The following is a 20,005-nucleotide window of genomic DNA, read 5'->3' as shown; positions in this document are numbered from 1 at the left end:
GCACGACTTCCCCATTATCATTCTCTACAATGAGAACTTCCTCCGGTCTAGCCATTCTACTTATCATTATGTAACGAACCTGAAATGCATTTTTTTTAAATGTTAACGTATAATATTCATTACGAATTATTAAATGTAAGAGATTTTAAAGTGAAAATACCAAAGTATAAAAGAAAGTATAAACATACCTTACTTAAAACGGGTGCATAAAATTGCCTTCTAGGAGCCATAAAATTATTCTGTCTAGAGGAAACCATAAAAGGAGATCCGATTGGATCGTAATGATTTTCGTTATATATGTCACAGTGCTTTTCATACAAATTAGAAACTAAACCATACCAACACTCCAAACAAATTTTAAAAACTTCAACGTCTTCAACCTCGGATATTAGTAATAAATAATGAAGGCCCTAAAATCAAAAATTTTGAAAAACAACTTTAGTTTTAAGTAATTACATGTCATGATTTATATGTCAATGTCTCAAGACTAATTTTAAACTAAATTTTAAACAATAACTAACTGTTATTAATTTGTTTACTACTTGATTTTGTTTTTGAGTATTTACCTTTAACAATACTTCATTTGATTCAGGTTTTTCTAAAAGTGTTCCATGCTCTTTCAAAAATGTACATAAAAACATTGCCAAATTTTGAATAAAAATTTGCTCCTGATCTTGACCTTGAGCATAAGCTTCTTTTATATTAGTATTCAGAGGTAACATCTAAAAGAATATTATTTGAAAATTTGAAGGATTTCAATTTAAATTTTTTTTTCAAATTTTTTTTTTTTTTAAAATTTAACCCACCATTTCAAGTTGTGTCATTGTTTGATTATATAAAGCGACGAATACAGTATCATAGGTGTTAACACTCAAACCAGCTACTTCTGTCAAACATTTTAGTGTTACATTACGAAACAATGGAACAGTCAGGAACTTAAATATTAGCGTACTGATTAATTCTGTTTCAAAAATATAACCCAAGGGAATCCAATTAAGAAACCTAAGAAGGGTTTCTAGAGTAGCTCCAACTAAAGATGCATTCTGAGAATTGTCCTTTAAAAAAAATTAAACAATAAAATTGTACAGTACAATCTTACACATTTACATTTCTTTAAAATTTAAATTTAAAAAAAAATTACATATTGAAAATAAAGTTTTTTTTTTTTTTTTTAAATTATTTTCGAGTATTTAAAGAAAAAAGTAAATTAAAAAAAATTTAAATATTACCATAACAAATTGACACAAATTAAAAACTTGAGAAAATTCTGAGCACATTGTGTCTTTTAAATGTTTAGCCTTTGTTTGTGTTATTTCACCACTAGAAAAATCAAAAACTTCTTCACTAAGTAGCTTTAGTATAGCCATATTATTTTGACATAATGATTCATTTGTTTTACTAGCACCAACAATATCTGTGATGAAAGTTTCCCAATTTTTAGGCCATTCTCTTTTTAAAATCTGAAAACATTTTTTTTTTTTTTTTTTTCATTTTAACTTTTTTCTTTTTTAATAAGACTCTTTACAAAAAAAATTCTTACCTGAACTAGTATCATGTTAAGTTTTTTAGATACATTTTTCCCCCTCCAGCGTTCTGGATCTGATGATGTTTATATCATGCGACAATGTATTTTTTATTCTAAAAAAAAAAAAAAAAAAACAAAAAAAAATGAAAATCATGTCATAATTAAGCAATCAAGCGAGCTTTACAAAAAAAAAAAAAAAAAAAAAAAGTAGTTACAAGTTAAGTATTAAAACATTACAAAGAATCTTTTATCTGTAAAAAAAAAAATTATAAAATTTAACAGTTATTATTAAAAATGATTAAATTAGATAATAAAAAAATATACCATCACATTGATTTCTAGGTAAGACTTTCCATCTTGTTTTAATGACTTGTTCTAAAATTTGCAAAGCAAAATATTTAGTTTGCAAATTGTTTGAATATTCTAAGATGGTATCTACTCTTGTCCAAGCTTCCGGATGCTCTTTCAAATGAGTCAATATTTCTTGAGCGAGTTTTTGTTGCTCTCCAGATCCACTGTACATACAAGTAACAATATTGTCAAGTAAATTTATATCCAACTTTTCACTAAAATCAAGAAGCTTTGTTGCTTGATCAGCCATTCTAATGCAGCTCCACTATTAACTGCTACTCTAGATAATTTTTCTGATCTGAAAATTTAAATCATATTATATACTAAAACCTGTTTATAATTTTTAAAAGACATTGTTAAGGGAAAATTTTAATTGCATTTATTTTTGAATAATAAAATATTTAATATACAATTGTTAATGTCAGCTATTCAAATTGTGAATAATTAGCATTCAATAATATAATAATTAAATCAAATATTTCACATTTAATGACTTAACCAGCAGAGTTCATTGTTCAATTCATGGATAATGTCCTAATAATAATGGCTACCTTAATGATGAATATGAAAATACCTATAGCACATAGGATTTTAATACATTTTAAAGGAGTAATTAAATATAAAATAACATAAAAAAAACTGAACCAAATATCAAAAATAACAAATAGTTGGAAATTAAAAAAAAAAAAAAAAAAACATTTAATAAAAAAGTTACAATTGAAGGTATTGACCAAATACTTAAAAAAATATCACAAAAATTTAGTACTTTATTAGAAAAGGTTTAAAGTATTGTATATAATCACAGTAAAAACTAAATTTTACTAAAAATTTTCGAACAAATAATAAGTAAGCATATCTAAACACGCTTTACACGTTTTTTGTGGGATGGACGCCGACAATGGTAAACATTCAACGCATGAAAAAAAAAGAAATAATAACAAGAAACTTTTCATCGAATAATTATTTTTCAATTTATAACAATTCAATTTAGTTATTTTAATTTAAATGATATAAAATAAATAAAATATAATTTAGCGTAAGAAAGAGCAACTATTGCAATAATAATTTAATACCGCGCAAAGCAAATAATTTAAGCACGTGACATTAATTTATAAAATCATATAAGTGAATTTTCTCCAAAACTTGATTTTTAAAAAAAAATGATTTGCACTTTATAAAAAATGAATTTTTTTAAACACAAATGCAATTTAAAAAAAATAACTCTACCTACGATTTTTCAGTCCATTTGTGGATACAAAATGGCGACGTTATGTTCTGCGCGCATTCTGAATTCTTCCGACTTGTCATTGGTTAAAACTGGAATGACGTCGTCTATATTTATAAAATAGTTACCGTGAATATAGAACTAATGATGGATACTTAAATAAGTAACAATCAACATATAATAATTTGACTTTTAATTAAGGATAATTTTATTAAAAAAACAAATAATAACATAAAACCGTTAACTAATTATATTCAATAATAATTTTCACATGAAAAAACTAAAAAAAAAAATTTTTCATAGTTGACAAAAAAAAAAAGAAAAAGAAAAAAATGATAAAATCTAATTTAAATTTGATTGTAAAAACTAAACTTAAAGAATACAGTCATTATTATTTTATTTAAATAATACGCATCTTAAATATAAAATTAAAAAAATTAAACACTAAATGTCAGACCTATTTATTAATAATATATATATATATATCGTTTCCTTGAATTGTAGGGAATGAAGCAGCAAATGGTAAAATATTAATTTTTAGTAATTATATTTTATATTACAAAAAGGAAATTATACATGTGTGCGTAAATTAAAATTTTCTTATGCTATTTAATTTAAAAAAAAAAAAAAAAAAAAAAAAGTTTTTGATCTTTTGATCAGAGCTATTAAATTTATTGTAAGCTGTACTGAAAAAAAAAAAAATTGTTTTTAGTGTATAGCTATTAATCCAGACTCTAAAAGTTTTTGTATTTTCGCAGCAATTTCTGGATTTTTTAAGTGACTGCAAAAAAAAAAAAAAAAACAAATTTATTACAATATATTTTAAGTAGAATAACATTTAAATAAATGATGTAATATTACGCAAATTAAAATTTTTTTTAATCACAATACTCACTCATTAAGTGCTTTGGGATCATTTTGCATTTGATCTAATATAAGTCTCATAGCAGGATCGAACAATATTTTACGAACTTCGGGATCTGCGAGTGCTCTTTTTCGAACTTCTTCGGGATCTGAATGAAAAGCTACCGAGCACGATCTGTAGCCCTCTAATGCTTCCTATAATTTTAATTTTATATTTTTGTAAATTGAAATTTATTTATTTATTTTTTTTTGCCTTTTTTAAATAAAATAAAATCCCGACTTACCGCATTATTCGGATCTAGGTCTAAAGCTTTTTGATATGCTTCAACGGCTTTTCCATATTGTTGCATTCCTTGTAAAATTTTTCCTTTACGAACCCATCCCTTAACTGAAACCGTTCAAAAAATTATAAATAATATATATAATTATTATAATATATATATATATATAAAAACGCAGTACTTACTAAATGTAGGATCTAATTCTAAGCACATCTTACAATCCTTAAGACCTAAATCGAATGCAGCTAATTTTGTGTAACAAGCAGCTCTATTTGAATAATACTTAACGTCATCCGGATTCCTTTTTATGGCTTCTGTGTAATGTTTTATAGCACCAGCATAATCGCCTTTAAAAATTTTAAATTTCACAATTGATTAGAAAATTATGAAAAAAAAATAGCAATTTTTGTAAATATTTTAGTTATGATAGTTGATTACCCTTTTTAAATAACTTATTCCCTTCTTCTTTTTCTTCTTCAGCTTTGACTGGGTCAATATAAGCTTTCCTTTCTTCTTCTTTGATTATTTTTTCAACATCTGATAAAAGCGTTCGAATTTCCGGAGTTCTAAATTCAGACATACTTTTTTCATAATAAATTTTTGCTTTTCGAACGTCGTTTAACTTTTTATAAGAATTTCCGATTCTTTTAAAGGCTTTGGCAATCAATTTAAAATCTGCTCGATTTTCACGACCGATTTCTATACCCTTTTCACATTCTTTTATACATTTTTCATATTCTTTAAGTTCAAAATATACGGCTGATGACAAAAAAAAAAAAGAAAAAATTTTAATACTGATTTTTATATATAAAAATAAAATAAAACTTTTAACCAAAAAAAAAATAATTACCAGCAACGTTATTGTAATATGTTATTTCAGTAGGATCCAATTCTACGGCTCTAAAATAATGTTTCAAAGCAGTTTCAAAGTCTTTTTTTTTGTATGCTTCATTGCCCAACATTTTCTCTTTTATGGCTTCACGTTTTTCTGGTGACAAATTTGAATCTTCATCAATTTTTGTTGTAGGTTCTGCGGTTTTTGAAGAGTTATTGGGTTTTGTACATTGTGGTGGGGGATCTAAATCCATTGGTTCCTCCAAAATATTTGGGTCACATATAGCTCGTAAAAAGTTTTGTAGACGAGGATTTGAAGCATTAGCTCTTAAAAAAAAATAAAATAAAAATTACTATTATTACTTTACTTTTCCTCAATAAAATAACATGGAGGAAAAATTCCATTTTAATAAATTAAAAAAAATATATTATACCTGGCTTTTACAGGATCATCTACATATTGCTCTAAAAACAGCAAAAACTCCGGATCATCCACGTAATTTTTTGTATTTTGGTTCGACCTTAATTGCTTGAATAGTTCAGCTATTGCAAGACGTGATCTAAGCCTTGATTTAAATTTTAAAAAAAAAATGTTTTTACAATTATGTTTACATGTATAAAACAAATAGTTTTTTTTTACAAAAATGCTTGGTAATAAAAATCTAAGTTTCTTTATAAAATAGTAGTATGAGGTTAAAAAAATATAATATAAAATTATTTTAAAATTAAGTTACAATATGTTATGGATATAATAAGTGTTACCCTAAAAAAGTTAAGAAAATAAAAGACATATTTTATTTTAAAACTATTTTCAAGTTATAATTTATGAGCTCAGAAAAATGATTAAATTATAATCATAAATTACATCATACGAACGAGACTATCGATATCATCTTGGCTCATACCTGTGCAAGATTTTAATAAATATAATTTTAAATAATTTTTTAAATGACTAACATTGAAATGCTTACTCATATGCCAGTTGAATGTGAGCTTCATTTAAACCTTGTTTAAGTTGAATATTGTCTGGTTCATGTTTTAAACCTTCCTCATAAGCACATATTGATTCTCTATGTCTCCCTAAAAATGCTAATGCACTTCCTTTACGTGAATACCTTTAAATATACATATATATTATTATTTGTAACAGCAATAACGACAATGTATTCTATATTGAAGTCCAATAATTAATAAGAGGAGTAGTGTGTAAGAAAACACTTATGTATACATTTTAAAAATAGCAAAGGACATAAAATTTAATTAGAATTCATCCAAATAAATAATAATATTCACCCTTTGCTCCAATCAGGTTTTAATTCAATTGTTTTGTTGGCGTCCAATAGAGCAAGATCATATTTATGGCTTTTGGCATACGCAGCCGAACGATTACTGTAGAGAACGTGGTTATTGGGGTCTAATGCAATAGCTTCGGTATACCATTTAATTGCTTCCTCTGAGTTATTTGCACTTAAAGCAGCGTTTCCTTTATCTTTTAATATCTGCACCTAATAAAATAATAATCAAACGTAAGAATAACCATAAAAAATTTTGTTTACGCATGTAAGTAAGCCGGTAGACTAACAATTAATCTAAGGCAAAAAAAAGAAATATTAAACTAAAACGTAAAAAAAAATTTAAATTGCATAGTTCCAATTAACGTAATAATCTTAAATTCAAATAATTAGAATTCAAAAGTAATAAAAGCAATAGATGAAAGAAAACTTAATTGACTATAGGTAACATACCATTCAACAACCACGAGAACATGAAAAAAATCTTATAAAAACAATCGGAAATATTTTTTTTTTATATTGTAATAATACACTACCCAAATTTAAAACTTAAATTTAAAAAAATAAAAAAGAAAAATCCGGATAGTGTAATAAAATACAAAAAAAAAACCCTTACCTGGTCCATTGTGGATGACAGAAGCTTTATAAAATTCTAGAAAATTCTTAGAGTAGGGAATATACGACGTTTCGAAGAATCACGTAATGCACTTTTGAACACAGACTTCAAAACTTCAAAAAAAGTTTTTAGAGTCTATGGTTTTTGTTTATATTAGACGTAATTTAAAATTTTAAAAGATATTATAAATTATGTTTTAATTTGTAAAATTATTTTTGGATTAAAATTATTAATTTTTGATCTGTTTTTAAATAACTGTAGAATTTACTTTGGTTTTATAAAAAATTTTTCGGAAATTTTATTTAGCAATCTACATTAAATTAGTTTTCTTTTTTCTATTGTAAAAGTCAAAGATATGATATTTTAGATTATGTTTATGTTTAATTTTTTAAAATAATGTAAAATAATTTTTTACTATTTTATAATCATTTTATTATTTAATAATTTTTATAAAAATTTAATTATTATTTTATTATTTACATACAGGGTAGTTTTTTTTTTTTTTTAAAACACTTAAAAAAATTAAAATAACTTAATTAAAATTTTAATATATATTTTATGTTAAATAAAAAAAACTTAATGTGTTGAATAAAAATTACACAATTAAGAAAAGTACTTATTGATTAACAAGTTAAATTTATACCTAAAATTTCTTTGAATGAGTTAAATTTAATTAATCAACGCTGAAGAAACCATTTGATTAATTCCACAAACGCCACTCCCTCTGTACAATCTGTAATACCCCTTTTCTCCCCAATGTTTGCCCCAACTGTTTTTAATTATCCAATATGGAATGGTTCTTTTTAAAATACTAGATTTGTGTATTCCATAACCTACAATTAATATTCCATGATCTTGTTCTTCCGGATTGCACAATATTTTTGGAGGATGCGAAATTCCACCTAAATAAAATTGCATTGCATTCGCATTTAGGCCAGCAGAAACTGGACCATTTTTATATAACCACTTAGCAATATCCAATTCAGACTTTGTTAAATTCACAGCACCATTAATTTTAACCTTTATCTCAGTTTTATTTAAATTACATTTTTCATTTTCTGCTTCATATGGGTAATCAGTTTCTGTTTCCAATCCACCTAATTTCATAATGGCTTCATAGGTTTCAGGCATATATCCACCATTACAACCATTATCGATTTTATCACAATCGATTAATTCTTGCTCCGACAAAGATAATAATTCGTGTTTTTTGATGGCCCATAAACCTTCAATATTTCCAGTAACAGAAAAAGCCCAACAAGAACCACATGATCCTTGATTTTTAACAGGAGTAACTGCATTATAATGTCTCCAGTCAAAATTATCAGGTAATTTTACATCAGGAATTTCTGCTGTAGGAAGTTTTGATTCAGGTTTTTTTTTCAATCCAAGGTAGTTTTTAAATTCTGTGACTGATAAATCAGAAAATTCTGTTATACCATATTGAGCAGTGCCTTTTTCAGCTTTGTTTAGAAAATTAATTTTTTTCATATTAGCACGGAATATTCGGAAACGTTTTTTGAATTCTTCTTTACTAAAGTAAACTTTGTTAAATTTCAAAACAAAGTCTTTAAAAGATTGAAGCAAATATTCATTTTTATTAATTATTTCATTATCAATTTTTTTTGTAGTTTTTTTATAATCAAAAAATGTAACTTCTGTTTTATTTAACCAAGGTCGTTCCCAAATTTTTGCTACGTAATATTTTGGAACATTTTTCTCCAATATTTGAAGGGTTAATTCTGTTAAAGACCCAGATATAATTTGTTTAGATGCTTTTAAAATTTTCACTAATATCTTTTCTTGGTTAAAAATATTTTTTTCTTCGTTTAATTTTAACAAAGCAATTTTGCTCAACCTGATTATTTCAGGATCACTTATATTTAAAAGATTTCTATCACCAACTCGATATCCGTTAACACAATTTATTAAAGTCAAAAGAAACAAGTTCAAAGCAATAACAAAGAATTTCATGTTTTTTTTTTTTGAGTCTAAAATTTTTTATACGTACAATAAAATTTTTTTTTAGACATTAGTTACCCACTTACTTAAGTAAATTATTTATGAACATGTTGCCATTTTTCAATAATATATAAAGGGGACGTTGCCATTTTTACGGTAGTTTGACCAAGTATTCATAATTTATCTTTGCAAGAAAAGAAAGTTAAAAAGTTATTTAAAAATTAATATAATTATAAAATATAGTGTTACATTTAAAAATACTTAAAGAAAAAGACCTAAATGAAAGATGTGAGAAATGGTATTGTTTTTAAAATGGATTGGTTTCTTTGAATGTATTTATTAGGACTTCAAAAAAAAACAAAAAAATTCACAAAATTGTACTTATTTAATTGAAATAATTGTTGCATTAAAGAAATTAAATTAAAATAATTGAATTATATACAGATACATATATTAAAAATTTTAAAACTGAAAAAAAAACATTTAAATTTATTTAAAAATAAATTATTTTTATTATTTTATAATTTCAGTACTTTCTCATTCACAACAAATAAACACACTGCATAATTTAAAAATTAATCATGAAAACAAATTTTAAATATTAAAATTGTTAAAAATTAATTTTTATTTTACATGTTCAAGGATATTATTTGTATTACTTAGTAAAATTCTATTACATATTATTATTGAAAAAAAATATATTTTTATTTAACTAAGTATGATTTTAAAATTTATCAAGTGCTTAATGTCTCTTTATTAAGAAAATAATGTCCATGCTCGAAATTAATCGCTTCCATTTCAGTCACCTGAAAGTTCATAAAATTTTATTAATTTTCGATGAAAAATTTAACCTATAATTATTGTCAAAAATTTTAATTAATTAAGATTGTTATAATTGTTTTATATTTTTTTTTTTAACACAAAACATTTTTTAATATAACTTTATAATTGCAAACCGAAGCATTTAAATATTTTTTTACTTCCTTTAAAAATTTAAAAAAAAAAACAACAGTAAAATTCATTTTTATTACCCCTTCTTCTTGGATGTAGGAATTATGATCCGGATGATCATCCTCGTCTATATCATCAACATTAACAAAAGCTCCTTTTAGAGCAAGTTCTTTTGCTATCCTTAAATCGAGAATTTTAGCCAACTGATAAGGAGTGTGCCCAGCATAATTCTGTTTGTCAAGAACGAGTCCATTGCTACCGATTGGACACTCATCCAAAAGAAAACGTAAAAGTTTGTGATTTAATGTTTCAACAGCATAATGTAAAATTGTTTGACCACTTTTACTTTCCTGTTAACAATAAAATAAAAAGTCTTGCAGTATTTTTCAAAAAATAAATAATATATCTTAATTTCATGCCATAAAATCTGAATATTAGTAATTAATAACACACTTACTCGAGCATTTATGTCAGCTCCAAACCATATTAAATGCCTCATAACCTCAGTATGTCCTCCATAAGCAGCCAAGTGTAGACAAGTTTCTCCTAAAACAGTAAAGTTTTACTCATAGAATAATATTATTTACTTTAATATTTTTTATATGAGCTTATACATTTTCAATTTAAACCTTCATAACAAACAAAATTACATAATTTGAATAATTAAAGCCAACTCGGTATACAAAAAGTAATATTTTTAAGTAAATTGTTTTTCTCAAATCCTCAACAATTCACATTTTTCATTAATTAGACATTATTTGAGGCAAATATTATTACTCTCAAATATTATTATTATTTATATGAATAAAACTTTACAAACTATAGTAATTGCACAAAAAATACTATTGAAAATTATACTTTTTCAAAGCCAACAATTAAAAAAAAAAATCACATAAGAAAACATTAAAGAATGCTTAATATGGCATGTAAAACATACATATTATTTATTTTACTTTTCAATTACTTTATTGGCGTTTTAAGAAAATTACAAACTGTTAAATTTAAAAAAATAAAATTAAAAATAAAGGGGATTCCCCTGTTTAATTAAAGTAAAGAATTAATTTATAGACTTTTGTCAGCCAAAGAATTTCTTCTTGGCAAAATTTCAAAACAAGTTTAATTATAGAGCATTTTAAACAAATAATAGAAAGAAATTACAAAAAAAAAAAAAATATATATATATATCGGTATTAAGAGAATAATAATAAATGCACATGCCAAATTATAAATACAAGTAATTTTAAAATAATTTTCTGTCTATAAAAATTAAATGAACCTAATACTAAATATAAAATTGTAAATTGTAAACAGTTTAAAAATAACCTTCATAGTTTTTTTCTTCAAAATCTTGAGGAACTTGACTAGTTACTCCTGAGTACAATAAATTGGCATTTTTTATCTCAGACATAGATATTGGTTCCACTAAAGATTTAACACAGTCAATATCTCCAATTTGACAAGCCAAATGCAAAGGAGTATTTCCAAATCTGTCTCTTGCTTCTACATTAGCTCCTGCTACTACCAATTGACGCACAATTTTCGATTGGTGAGTCAAAACGGCTAAATGAAGCGGAGACTGTAATATAATATGTAAAAATTATACAAATGTTTAAATTCATTAAAAATAATGAATGATAGATCAGTACCTGAATAACATCATTAAGGATATCTAAAAAACATGGCTGTGGAACCATTTTAATTAAACTAAACACAACTTCAATAAACCCTTGAATAATAGCAATGTGAAGTTGTCTGAAAAAAATTCAGGTTTAATAAAATCATTTTACCAGTAATATTTATAAACATATTGTACATAAGTAAAATTTTAAACAATTAAAGTACAATTTTTTTTTGTTTCTGAAACTTTATCATTCTTTGATTATGTTCTTATCTCCCTTAAAAAATTTAATACAAATTAATCTTATCAATATAAGACAACTAATTCAGGGAATTCCATAAAAATTATAACAGGAAAAATTATATGAAATAACTAAAGGAAATTTTTTTTTTAGTCTAATTAAAATAAAACTTACGTATCCCCATCTTCATCTTGTTGAAAATATAATTCCCATGGTTGTGTCACCCTGATTTCAGCATTATTTTCATCATTTTCAATATGTTTTGTTTTAGAAATAACTTTATTATTTATACATATATTTTTGAAATTCTCATTTAGGTTATTAGCAAAATTTTCTTCCAAAGCTAAGCCACTAAACTGTTCATTTAAGTCTATATCAACACCACTATCTGTTTGTACAATTTTTTCATAATTTAAATTAGTTTGTGATTCTAAATTAACTGTCGATTGTTTTGCAAATGAATCCTCATTGGTTAAACATTCCTCAGATACCAAATTTGTGCCAGACAAAAAACCAGAATCTGTTCTACTAGATTCATAATCTTTTTTATCACTATCGGATGATATTTTAGGCGAATAAGTAGTTGTCATTTTTTCACTGCAAATTCAGAAACGTTACAAATATTATTTCAACATTAAATAAAGGAAGTAAATCATAAAAATAATAGAACAAAACTTATAAATAAATATTATCATAAAATAATAAAAATGTAAACACTGGTATTTATTAGGTAAATATAAAATTAACACTTGAAATATTTTGGTAAAATATTTTGGTACTTGGGACAAAATATTTAACAATTAAGGTAAAAAAAAATATTAATTGATAAAACTCCCACTACTAAAAATGCCACGGAATAATCCAATCTTTATTTGGCAAGAACTCAATAAAAAAAAGAATTTCTAATTAAAAGAAAAATAACATACGCAAAAATAATACAATCGTATTTTTAAAACAACACCTAAATTTTACAAATACTTATAAACACAATGACAATAATTTAAAATACACTGTACATCCTTGAGTAATAAACGCGTAAAAACAAAAATATCTATGAAAGAATACATAAGGGTTTACCCAAATTACACAATCAGTTCCTTAAATTTAGTTCAAAATTCATATGCTTGTGGCGCTAGTGTCAAGTTGTAATGGTAGGAAAATGTCATAGTTAACGGTCAAAATTTCTTAATTTGACTAAAAAATATCAATGTTTTAAAAATACAACAACTTATTGATTTATTTAAAAATAGCATCACATCGTTACTAACAATAAATTTTATATTTATTATTCTTTTTTTACTCTCTTTCTTATATATTTATACTTTAATTTAAATCAATTTTAATAAAAATAAAAATTTTTTTTTTTTATCACAAATAATTTTGTTAAAATTTTTTATGCCAAATATTTATTTTAATTGAAAATAAATTAGTCCTTACATTATAGTTCATTGACAGATTTTTGTAATTGTAAATAAAATGATTAATTGTATTTGTGAAATTATAACTAAAATAAATTTTTTTTAGAAATTAAATTGTGTAAGAAACGTTTTTTTTTTACCAAATACTAAAGCTTAAATATTAATTGTTAATCTTGCTGAAATTCTACTCAAGTGTACTAATAAAAAAAAAAGTATTATTTACAATGTCTTTTGTTTTTAAAAAGAAAAATAATACTGTAGGATTTTTAAAAAATTATTTCAAACGTAATCATTATTATTATTATTACAAAATCTATATTTGGCGCTAATATGTTCAATGTAATGTATGAATCTAGTAAACAAAACAAAATAAATTTGTTAGGCTACGGCGCATGCGCTTCATTTTTTGCAAAATAATTCACTTTAATACTATATGTTTATTAAAACGATGTTTTAAAAATTTATTTCAGCCATGTTTGGGGAGAAGAGTTTTGAATTAATAAAAAGTCTTTCTAGAACTTCTGAAAATATACCTCCTTTCAATGTATCTATGAACTTTCACATATTTATATATATAATATTTAAAAGAAATTAATTTTAAGGTTCTCGTTAATAAAATTTTTTATTTTATTTTTTTAGGATGAAGGTATTCGTCAAGTTTTAGAAGAAATGAATGCCTTATTTGAAGAAAATCAAAACAATGTGTAAGTACCATTAGTAAAAAAAATTGTCTAGTCGTTTTAAGATTAATTTAAAAAATTTTTTTTATAGTTATACTGCTAATTCCCAAGAACAACCGGTTTATTCAAGTTTTTTTCCCTCCATATCGTTAAGGCATGCGGTATTGGAACGAAATAAAAGATGTGTATTAGCTTATATTTATAATAGACTTCAAAGAATTCGTTTAATAAGATGGGAATTGGGTAGTATATTACCACCTGAAATTAAGATGAACTTGTCAAAAAATGAATTAGATTGGTTTACTAAATACAGTAAATTATTGGCTTTTTATATGTCTTCCATTGGTGATGGAACAGGATTGAATATAACACAGGATATTACACCTCCTCAGTCTCTTTATGTTGAGGTTAAAAGTAATGTAGATTATGGAAAATTTGAATTAGATTCAGGAGATGTAGTTATTATTAAAAAAAATGGAGTTTACCATTTGCCAAGATCACAATGTGAATCTTTGATTCGTCAAGGAGTTCTAGAACATATCACTTGACTTTTAATTTTTAAAAGAGTGTTAACAATAGTATTTCTTCTTATTTTATTGTTTATTAAAAAGACTTTAAATTTTAATATCTCCTTACAACTAAATATCAAATTTGTAAAGTTTTATACATTCTATGATTGAATTCGAGATAGGTAAACCAAATAAAAAAACATCAATTATTGTACAAGGAAGTTAACAAACTTGGTTTAAGAAAAAGTGAAGTTGTGTAATTCATATTTTATCAAAAATAAAAATACTTGAAAGTTAATGATGAAAATAAATTTGTGAATTAAATTTTCTTGAAATGTATGATAAAACAATTATAAATATATATAAATATTATTTTTTTAAAACTATATAAAATCGGTTTAATGATTTTTATTCTACATTCCTGATAATCAACCAAAAAATTTTAAATTAACTTAAAATTAGGGGTTTTTTTACAGCATAAAAAGAAGCCATTAATAAAAAAATCGTAATTGATTTTACAATTAAAATTTCAGTTTTAACTAGTCGTTTAAGTTTTTAGCCATTCTGTATATGGTTTAAAAGTATTTTATTCTAAATATAATAAATACAGTTGATTAAATAATTATTATATAAAGATAGTTTGTAAAAATAAAAAAGTAAAATTTTAAATTTGGATTTTTATATGATAAAAAATTTTAATAGTAAAAATTATAAATTAAAAAACTCTTCTTATATAAGAAATGCTTTTATTTTTTTTTTTTTTTAATTTATTCCTTGTTTATTCTTTTAATTAAAATTTTCTCTGATTATCTATTGTTTTAATAAAAATTTGGACACAACTTATTTTGTACTTTAAATTAATGAAATAATGATGCTAATAAAACTTTACTTGTTATGTTTACATAAAATTCCAACAATTTATTATGCGTTTTAAAAAGTTAATTCATTAAAAAATACATTTTTTAAGTGTTACTTTTTAATTTAAAAAAAAAAAGTAATGAACTTATTTTTTTTAATAAGAAAAACTTAAATTTTTTAAAATTTAAACTTGAATTTTAATTTTCAAATAATGGCTAAACTGACAGTGTACAAATTTTTCATATTACAAATGAATAGGTGATTTGTAATAATTTGTTGTTTTAAAATGTATTGTTTAAGACAACTTTTCAATCATAGATGTGAAATAAAAAATTTCAAATCAATTATTTTATCTCGTTATTTTTCCAAAGAAGGTTTAGGTAATTACCAAAGTATTCATTTTAATAATAATAATAATAATAATAATAATTGATAGCAACTTTTTGCGGCTTGTTTTAAAATCTTTTAACATAGCCGGAATTCATAGTTTGTCATAATTTTAGATACCTCACTAAACAATGACTTAAATACTTTTGAATCGCAGTTTTGTCCAATACTTGAAAGAAAACTACAAATATCAAATAACTATGCAAAGCCTAGAGAAGTTTGGGTAGAAAATGTTGACAGTATTAAAGAACAGAAAAGGGGATTAGTTCAGTTAAATCCTAGTATATTTGGAACAATTCCACGACTGGATTTAATTTATTATAATATTAAATGGCAATCACTTTATAGCAGAGTAGTAAGTCCTTTGTTTTAGCTAATTTTGTAAAATTTAAAAGGAGTTTATTTTTTTTTGTCAGAAAAAAAAAACATTTTTAATTCTTGTAATTTTTTTAAAACTTAAAGATACTTTATAGTGCAAAAACTAGAGCTGAGATGAAAGGGAGTGGTAGAAAACCGCATCCTCAAAAAGGTACAGGAAGAGCCAGGCTTGGAAGTAGAAGAGCTCCTCAAGTGAAAGGAGGTAAGGAGAGTTTAATTATAATATTAAACGCATATTTTATTTATATACAGATGCATTTTGATTTTGACATCTAATTAATAACCATACTTTTAGGTGGAACATGTCATGGACCTAGAAACCCTACATCTTACTATTTTAGGATTCCTCTTTACAAAAAAATTCATGGTTTAACTTCTACTTTATCAGCGAAATTAGCACAAAATGATTTACATGTTGTTGATAATATTAATATTCCAACAGATGATAGTCAATACATGATAGATTTGATGAAAGAAAGAAATTGGGGTTCTTCTGTACTCATTGTTGATAGGTTTGTATTATTTTATATGAATTTTTTTTAAGCATTGCTTTCTAAAACAAAGCAAAATCTTTTTTTTTTAAATTTACAAGTAGCTTTATTTTCAAAAACGTTCATATGATTTTAATAGCAAAGTATATTTTTGTATATTTTTATATGAACCATAAGTTTTTATTTTCAATATGTTTATTAAAACAGGTTTGAAAGTTGTAGTCACTCAAAATAGTATTTACACTAATTTACATTTATCGCTAAAAGTAATCGGTACTTAATTTAGGGGTTTTAAATTAATTTTACCATTTATTATTCAATTTTTTAAATTATTTTATTTTATTTTAGTGATGATATTATGCCCAGAAATATTTCTATTGCTACAGATTCAATTGGTTATATTACTTTAATGCCGGTTTACGGGCTTAATGTTTATGGAATGTTAAAGCATGATACTTTAGTTCTGACTTTATCAGCTTTAGATGAATTAGAAAATAAGTTGGTTTCAGTGCTTAACGCGTGTTCTACACCCGAAGTATAGACATAAGAAAGGAAATTTGTATTAAAACATTTAAATAAAATATAATTTTAATTAAATTGTCTTTTATATTTATTCTGTCTTATAAATTCTATTAATCATTATTTTAACTATGAATTATAGTGAAGTTGGTGAAATTAGTGTAAAATTGGCAACCATGGATCATTTATCATGGCGTCAAAACTAATAATATTAGTATTCCGATGGAATTCATATGTGTGATTTATATTACTTTTAATGTGTGATATTGAACGCAAATTAAGAACTAAACTAAAGTTTAAATATGGAGCAAACAAAATCACATAATAAGCCTGAAACAGCTTTAACAATTTTATTGAAATCTCCTCAGAAATCCTTTGCTCCACGAGATCAAATAAATGTTCCTTTGCCCCAAACATTACTGACTGCTATTACTCCTGCCTCTTTACTTTTAGATTCAAGGCCCGCAATAACATTACAGTGAGTAAAACAAATTCAAGCAATATTAAATTATAATTTTATGTAACTTTATTAAGTGGTAATTGAATTAAAAATAAACTAATATTGTGCCATACATCCAAAGTTTAGAAGTTCATAATTTTTTTTTTTGCATTGAGGTAATGTGATACAATTTAAATTGCATATCATAAAAAGAATGTAAGGGAATGACTAAGTTATTTTACAAAATATATAATCTATTTTACAAATTCATCAATGATTAAAAAATATAACTAAGAGTTTTAATTTTTAATCTAAACTTATGTTTAGGATTTTCATTACTTTGCTTACATCAAATAGTACAGTAAAATTTTTATATCAAATTTAAATTTAACTGCTTAGCTGATTCTGAATATTATGCGAGTATTATATATATCAGTAAAAAAATTTTACATAAATTACATATATCATAATTAAAAAAGCTTTTGAGTAATAAAATCAAGTTAGATTAAATGAAAAAAAATTTTAATTTTTAATTTTAATTTTTAGAAATGTTGTAGCCACTGTAAATTTAATGAATGAATTAGACCTTAGGAAAATTAATTTTTGTACGAGAAACACTGAATATAATCCATCTCGATTCAAAGGTTTGGTTATGAGAATCAGGGAACCGAAAACAACAGCTCTTATATTTAGATCTGGGAAAATAGTCGTTACCGGTGCTAAATCTGAAGATGCTGCTTTGCTTGCCGCAAGAAAATATGCTAGGATTATTCAAAAGTTAGGATTTTCAGTATGTTTTTATTTATTTTCAAATTTAATAATAGTCTCTGATATATATTTTTAATTATTATTTGTTTTGTAGATAAAATTTTGTAGTTTTAAAATTCAGAACATTGTTGGTACATGTGATGTTAGATTCCCAATCAAACTTGAATCATTAAATCAAATTCACGGACAGTTTAGTAGGTTTGTAATTAATTAAATTATATAAAACATAGTTTGCAATATAAAAACAGAAAAATTTATTTTATCGTTATTTTCATAAATTTTATTTACATTTATTAAATTTTTCAGTTATGAACCGGAACTTTTCCCAGCATTAATTTACAGACTAGTTAAGCCTAGGGTAGTGTTACTTATTTTTGTAAATGGCAAAATTGTGTTAACCGGTAAGCAGAAATAAATTATTGATAATTTTTAAATTTTGCCAAAATTGAATTCATTTTTATTTTTAGGTGCTCGAACACAGCAAGATATACAAGAGGCTCTCGATATTATGTTGCCCATTTTGAAAAGTTTTAGGAAACAGTAACCTGCTGTTGTATTATTATTATTGCTCAATTTTTTTTTTATCTTGAACAAGGTAAACTGTTATCTGTAATGAAAGTCTTATACTTTTTTGTACAAATATTCTAATGAAATCATAATAAAAATAATTGAAAGTTTTTAAAAAAAAATAAAAAAACATAAATCTTTATAAGTAGTTTTTTAAATTTTATTTATTTCAAAAAAATACCATCATAAAATTTTTATATATTTAGTCTATATATATAAATCTTTTCTATAAATTTATACATGAGTTTTGAAAACGAAATTTGTTACTCACTTAAATGCATTAAAAGTAATTAGTGTTCATTGCACGATAACTGTTAAATATTTCAAAATCAATTTTAGAACACCATTCGATTAAATGAAAATATATATAATATATAACACATTTAAAATTTTGAGTCCTTTTCAATTAATAAAACTTTTATTACCAGTCAATATATGCATTTTAAAACAATACCTGATATTTTAATAAATTAATACATTTAAAAAAATTTCTAACCAATTTTTAACATGGATTTTGGTTGTTTATTTTATTGTGTAAAGTAATCATAATAATATATTTCCTTTAACAAAGTCTAATTCGAAACAAGTTTAATTCAATAATTACAAAATGATTCTTTGTGTCATGAGAAAAATGTTATTTGTACATCTTTTTTTTTAAACCAAAACCTATTAACTTATTTTATAAGTAAAATAAAGTTAAAATATCATGCTGCTGCCTTTTACAAAACACTGCAAAAAAAAAAAAAAAAAATTATTTATATAAATACATCAGGTATGTAGAATCAGTTATCATAGTTATAGTTGAAATCATTTTTTTTTTTTTTACTGGAAAAAGTAATTTTTTTTTTTTTTGCGCAATGTACAAAAAGTATTTATTGAAAAGATTTGACCTTGACTCAATTCAATCAATTATTTAATTTATGTTTTGTGAGCTTTAATAGCATTCGGGTTAAAATTTTTACCAGACTCTAAAAAAAAAAAAAAAGGTAATTGTCATCATTATCATCATCATCATTATTAATAACGCTATTATTTACGGTATTGAAAAAAATTAAATTTTTTCCTACGTTTTTATATTAGGAATTTTCGGTTGATTGACACACACACACACACACACAAAAAAAAAGCGTTATTCGTTAAACGTGCCATAATCGGTTTTGCGTTTTCATTCTGCTTTTCATTCTTGTGCGCGGTTTAAGTGATGTTTTACAATGTTATGATTGTTATAAAA

General features: G+C 23.9%; 8 protein-coding genes across 8 annotated transcripts in view; 3 read left to right on the top strand and 5 right to left on the bottom strand.

The window, feature by feature from the left end:
- The window catches only part of Phum_PHUM345850 (Exportin, putative), a gene marked incomplete at both ends in the record, with an annotated part of 4,693 nt that extends 3,138 nt beyond the window's left edge, over window positions 1-1,555 (bottom strand). Inside the window, 6 exons of the mRNA XM_002427745.1 lie at window positions 1-79; window positions 189-410; window positions 567-722; window positions 807-1,055; window positions 1,230-1,460; window positions 1,541-1,555. The exon at window positions 1-79 is cut by the window's left edge and continues 5 nt beyond it. Coding sequence (XP_002427790.1) covers window positions 1-79; window positions 189-410; window positions 567-722; window positions 807-1,055; window positions 1,230-1,460; window positions 1,541-1,555 — 952 coding nt within the window. The remainder of the gene's footprint in view (window positions 80-188; window positions 411-566; window positions 723-806; window positions 1,056-1,229; window positions 1,461-1,540) is intronic.
- A 59-nt stretch (window positions 1,556-1,614) lies between these two features.
- Phum_PHUM345840 (chromosome region maintenance protein, putative) lies at window positions 1,615-2,126 on the bottom strand (the record flags this gene model as incomplete). The annotated part of the gene is made up of 3 exons (XM_002427744.1): window positions 1,615-1,638; window positions 1,763-1,776; window positions 1,850-2,126. The coding sequence occupies 3 exons, from the start codon at window positions 2,124-2,126 to the stop codon at window positions 1,615-1,617; spliced, it is 315 nt and encodes a 104-aa protein (XP_002427789.1).
- Window positions 2,127-3,809: 1,683 nt separating this feature from the next.
- Phum_PHUM345830 (Stress-induced-phosphoprotein, putative) lies at window positions 3,810-6,997 on the bottom strand (the record flags this gene model as incomplete). The annotated part of the gene is made up of 10 exons (XM_002427743.1): window positions 3,810-3,882; window positions 3,997-4,160; window positions 4,250-4,353; window positions 4,432-4,593; window positions 4,685-5,005; window positions 5,097-5,407; window positions 5,515-5,640; window positions 6,052-6,195; window positions 6,374-6,585; window positions 6,989-6,997. The coding sequence occupies 10 exons, from the start codon at window positions 6,995-6,997 to the stop codon at window positions 3,810-3,812; spliced, it is 1,626 nt and encodes a 541-aa protein (XP_002427788.1).
- Window positions 6,998-7,657: 660 nt separating this feature from the next.
- Window positions 7,658-8,962, bottom strand: Phum_PHUM345820 (Cathepsin F precursor, putative; the record flags this gene model as incomplete). The annotated part of the gene is made up of 1 exon (XM_002427742.1): window positions 7,658-8,962. The coding sequence occupies one exon, from the start codon at window positions 8,960-8,962 to the stop codon at window positions 7,658-7,660; it is 1,305 nt and encodes a 434-aa protein (XP_002427787.1).
- Window positions 8,963-9,777: 815 nt separating this feature from the next.
- Window positions 9,778-12,350, bottom strand: Phum_PHUM345810 (NF-kappa-B inhibitor alpha, putative; the record flags this gene model as incomplete). The annotated part of the gene is made up of 6 exons (XM_002427741.1): window positions 9,778-9,801; window positions 9,982-10,251; window positions 10,359-10,447; window positions 11,225-11,477; window positions 11,548-11,653; window positions 11,935-12,350. The coding sequence occupies 6 exons, from the start codon at window positions 12,348-12,350 to the stop codon at window positions 9,778-9,780; spliced, it is 1,158 nt and encodes a 385-aa protein (XP_002427786.1).
- A 1,300-nt stretch (window positions 12,351-13,650) lies between these two features.
- On the top strand, window positions 13,651-14,406 carry Phum_PHUM345800 (DNA replication complex GINS protein PSF1, putative; the record flags this gene model as incomplete). Its single annotated transcript, XM_002427740.1, has 3 exons — window positions 13,651-13,722; window positions 13,818-13,882; window positions 13,950-14,406. The coding sequence occupies 3 exons, from the start codon at window positions 13,651-13,653 to the stop codon at window positions 14,404-14,406; spliced, it is 594 nt and encodes a 197-aa protein (XP_002427785.1).
- A 1,105-nt stretch (window positions 14,407-15,511) lies between these two features.
- Phum_PHUM345790 (mitochondrial 50S ribosomal protein L4, putative) lies at window positions 15,512-17,022 on the top strand (the record flags this gene model as incomplete). The annotated part of the gene is made up of 5 exons (XM_002427739.1): window positions 15,512-15,605; window positions 15,729-15,967; window positions 16,075-16,192; window positions 16,286-16,502; window positions 16,830-17,022. The coding sequence occupies 5 exons, from the start codon at window positions 15,512-15,514 to the stop codon at window positions 17,020-17,022; spliced, it is 861 nt and encodes a 286-aa protein (XP_002427784.1).
- Window positions 17,023-17,302: 280 nt separating this feature from the next.
- Window positions 17,303-18,751, top strand: Phum_PHUM345780 (trf2 protein, putative; the record flags this gene model as incomplete). Its single annotated transcript, XM_002427738.1, has 5 exons — window positions 17,303-17,478; window positions 17,986-18,229; window positions 18,302-18,405; window positions 18,514-18,608; window positions 18,675-18,751. The coding sequence occupies 5 exons, from the start codon at window positions 17,303-17,305 to the stop codon at window positions 18,749-18,751; spliced, it is 696 nt and encodes a 231-aa protein (XP_002427783.1).
- Window positions 18,752-20,005: the final 1,254 nt, after the last annotated feature.

Source organism: Pediculus humanus, genomic scaffold (genome assembly GCF_000006295.1).
Source record: "Pediculus humanus corporis 1103172107761 genomic scaffold, whole genome shotgun sequence".
Taxonomy (NCBI): Eukaryota; Metazoa; Arthropoda; class Insecta; order Psocodea; family Pediculidae; genus Pediculus; species Pediculus humanus.
This window is presented reverse-complemented; position numbering and strand designations above follow the sequence as displayed.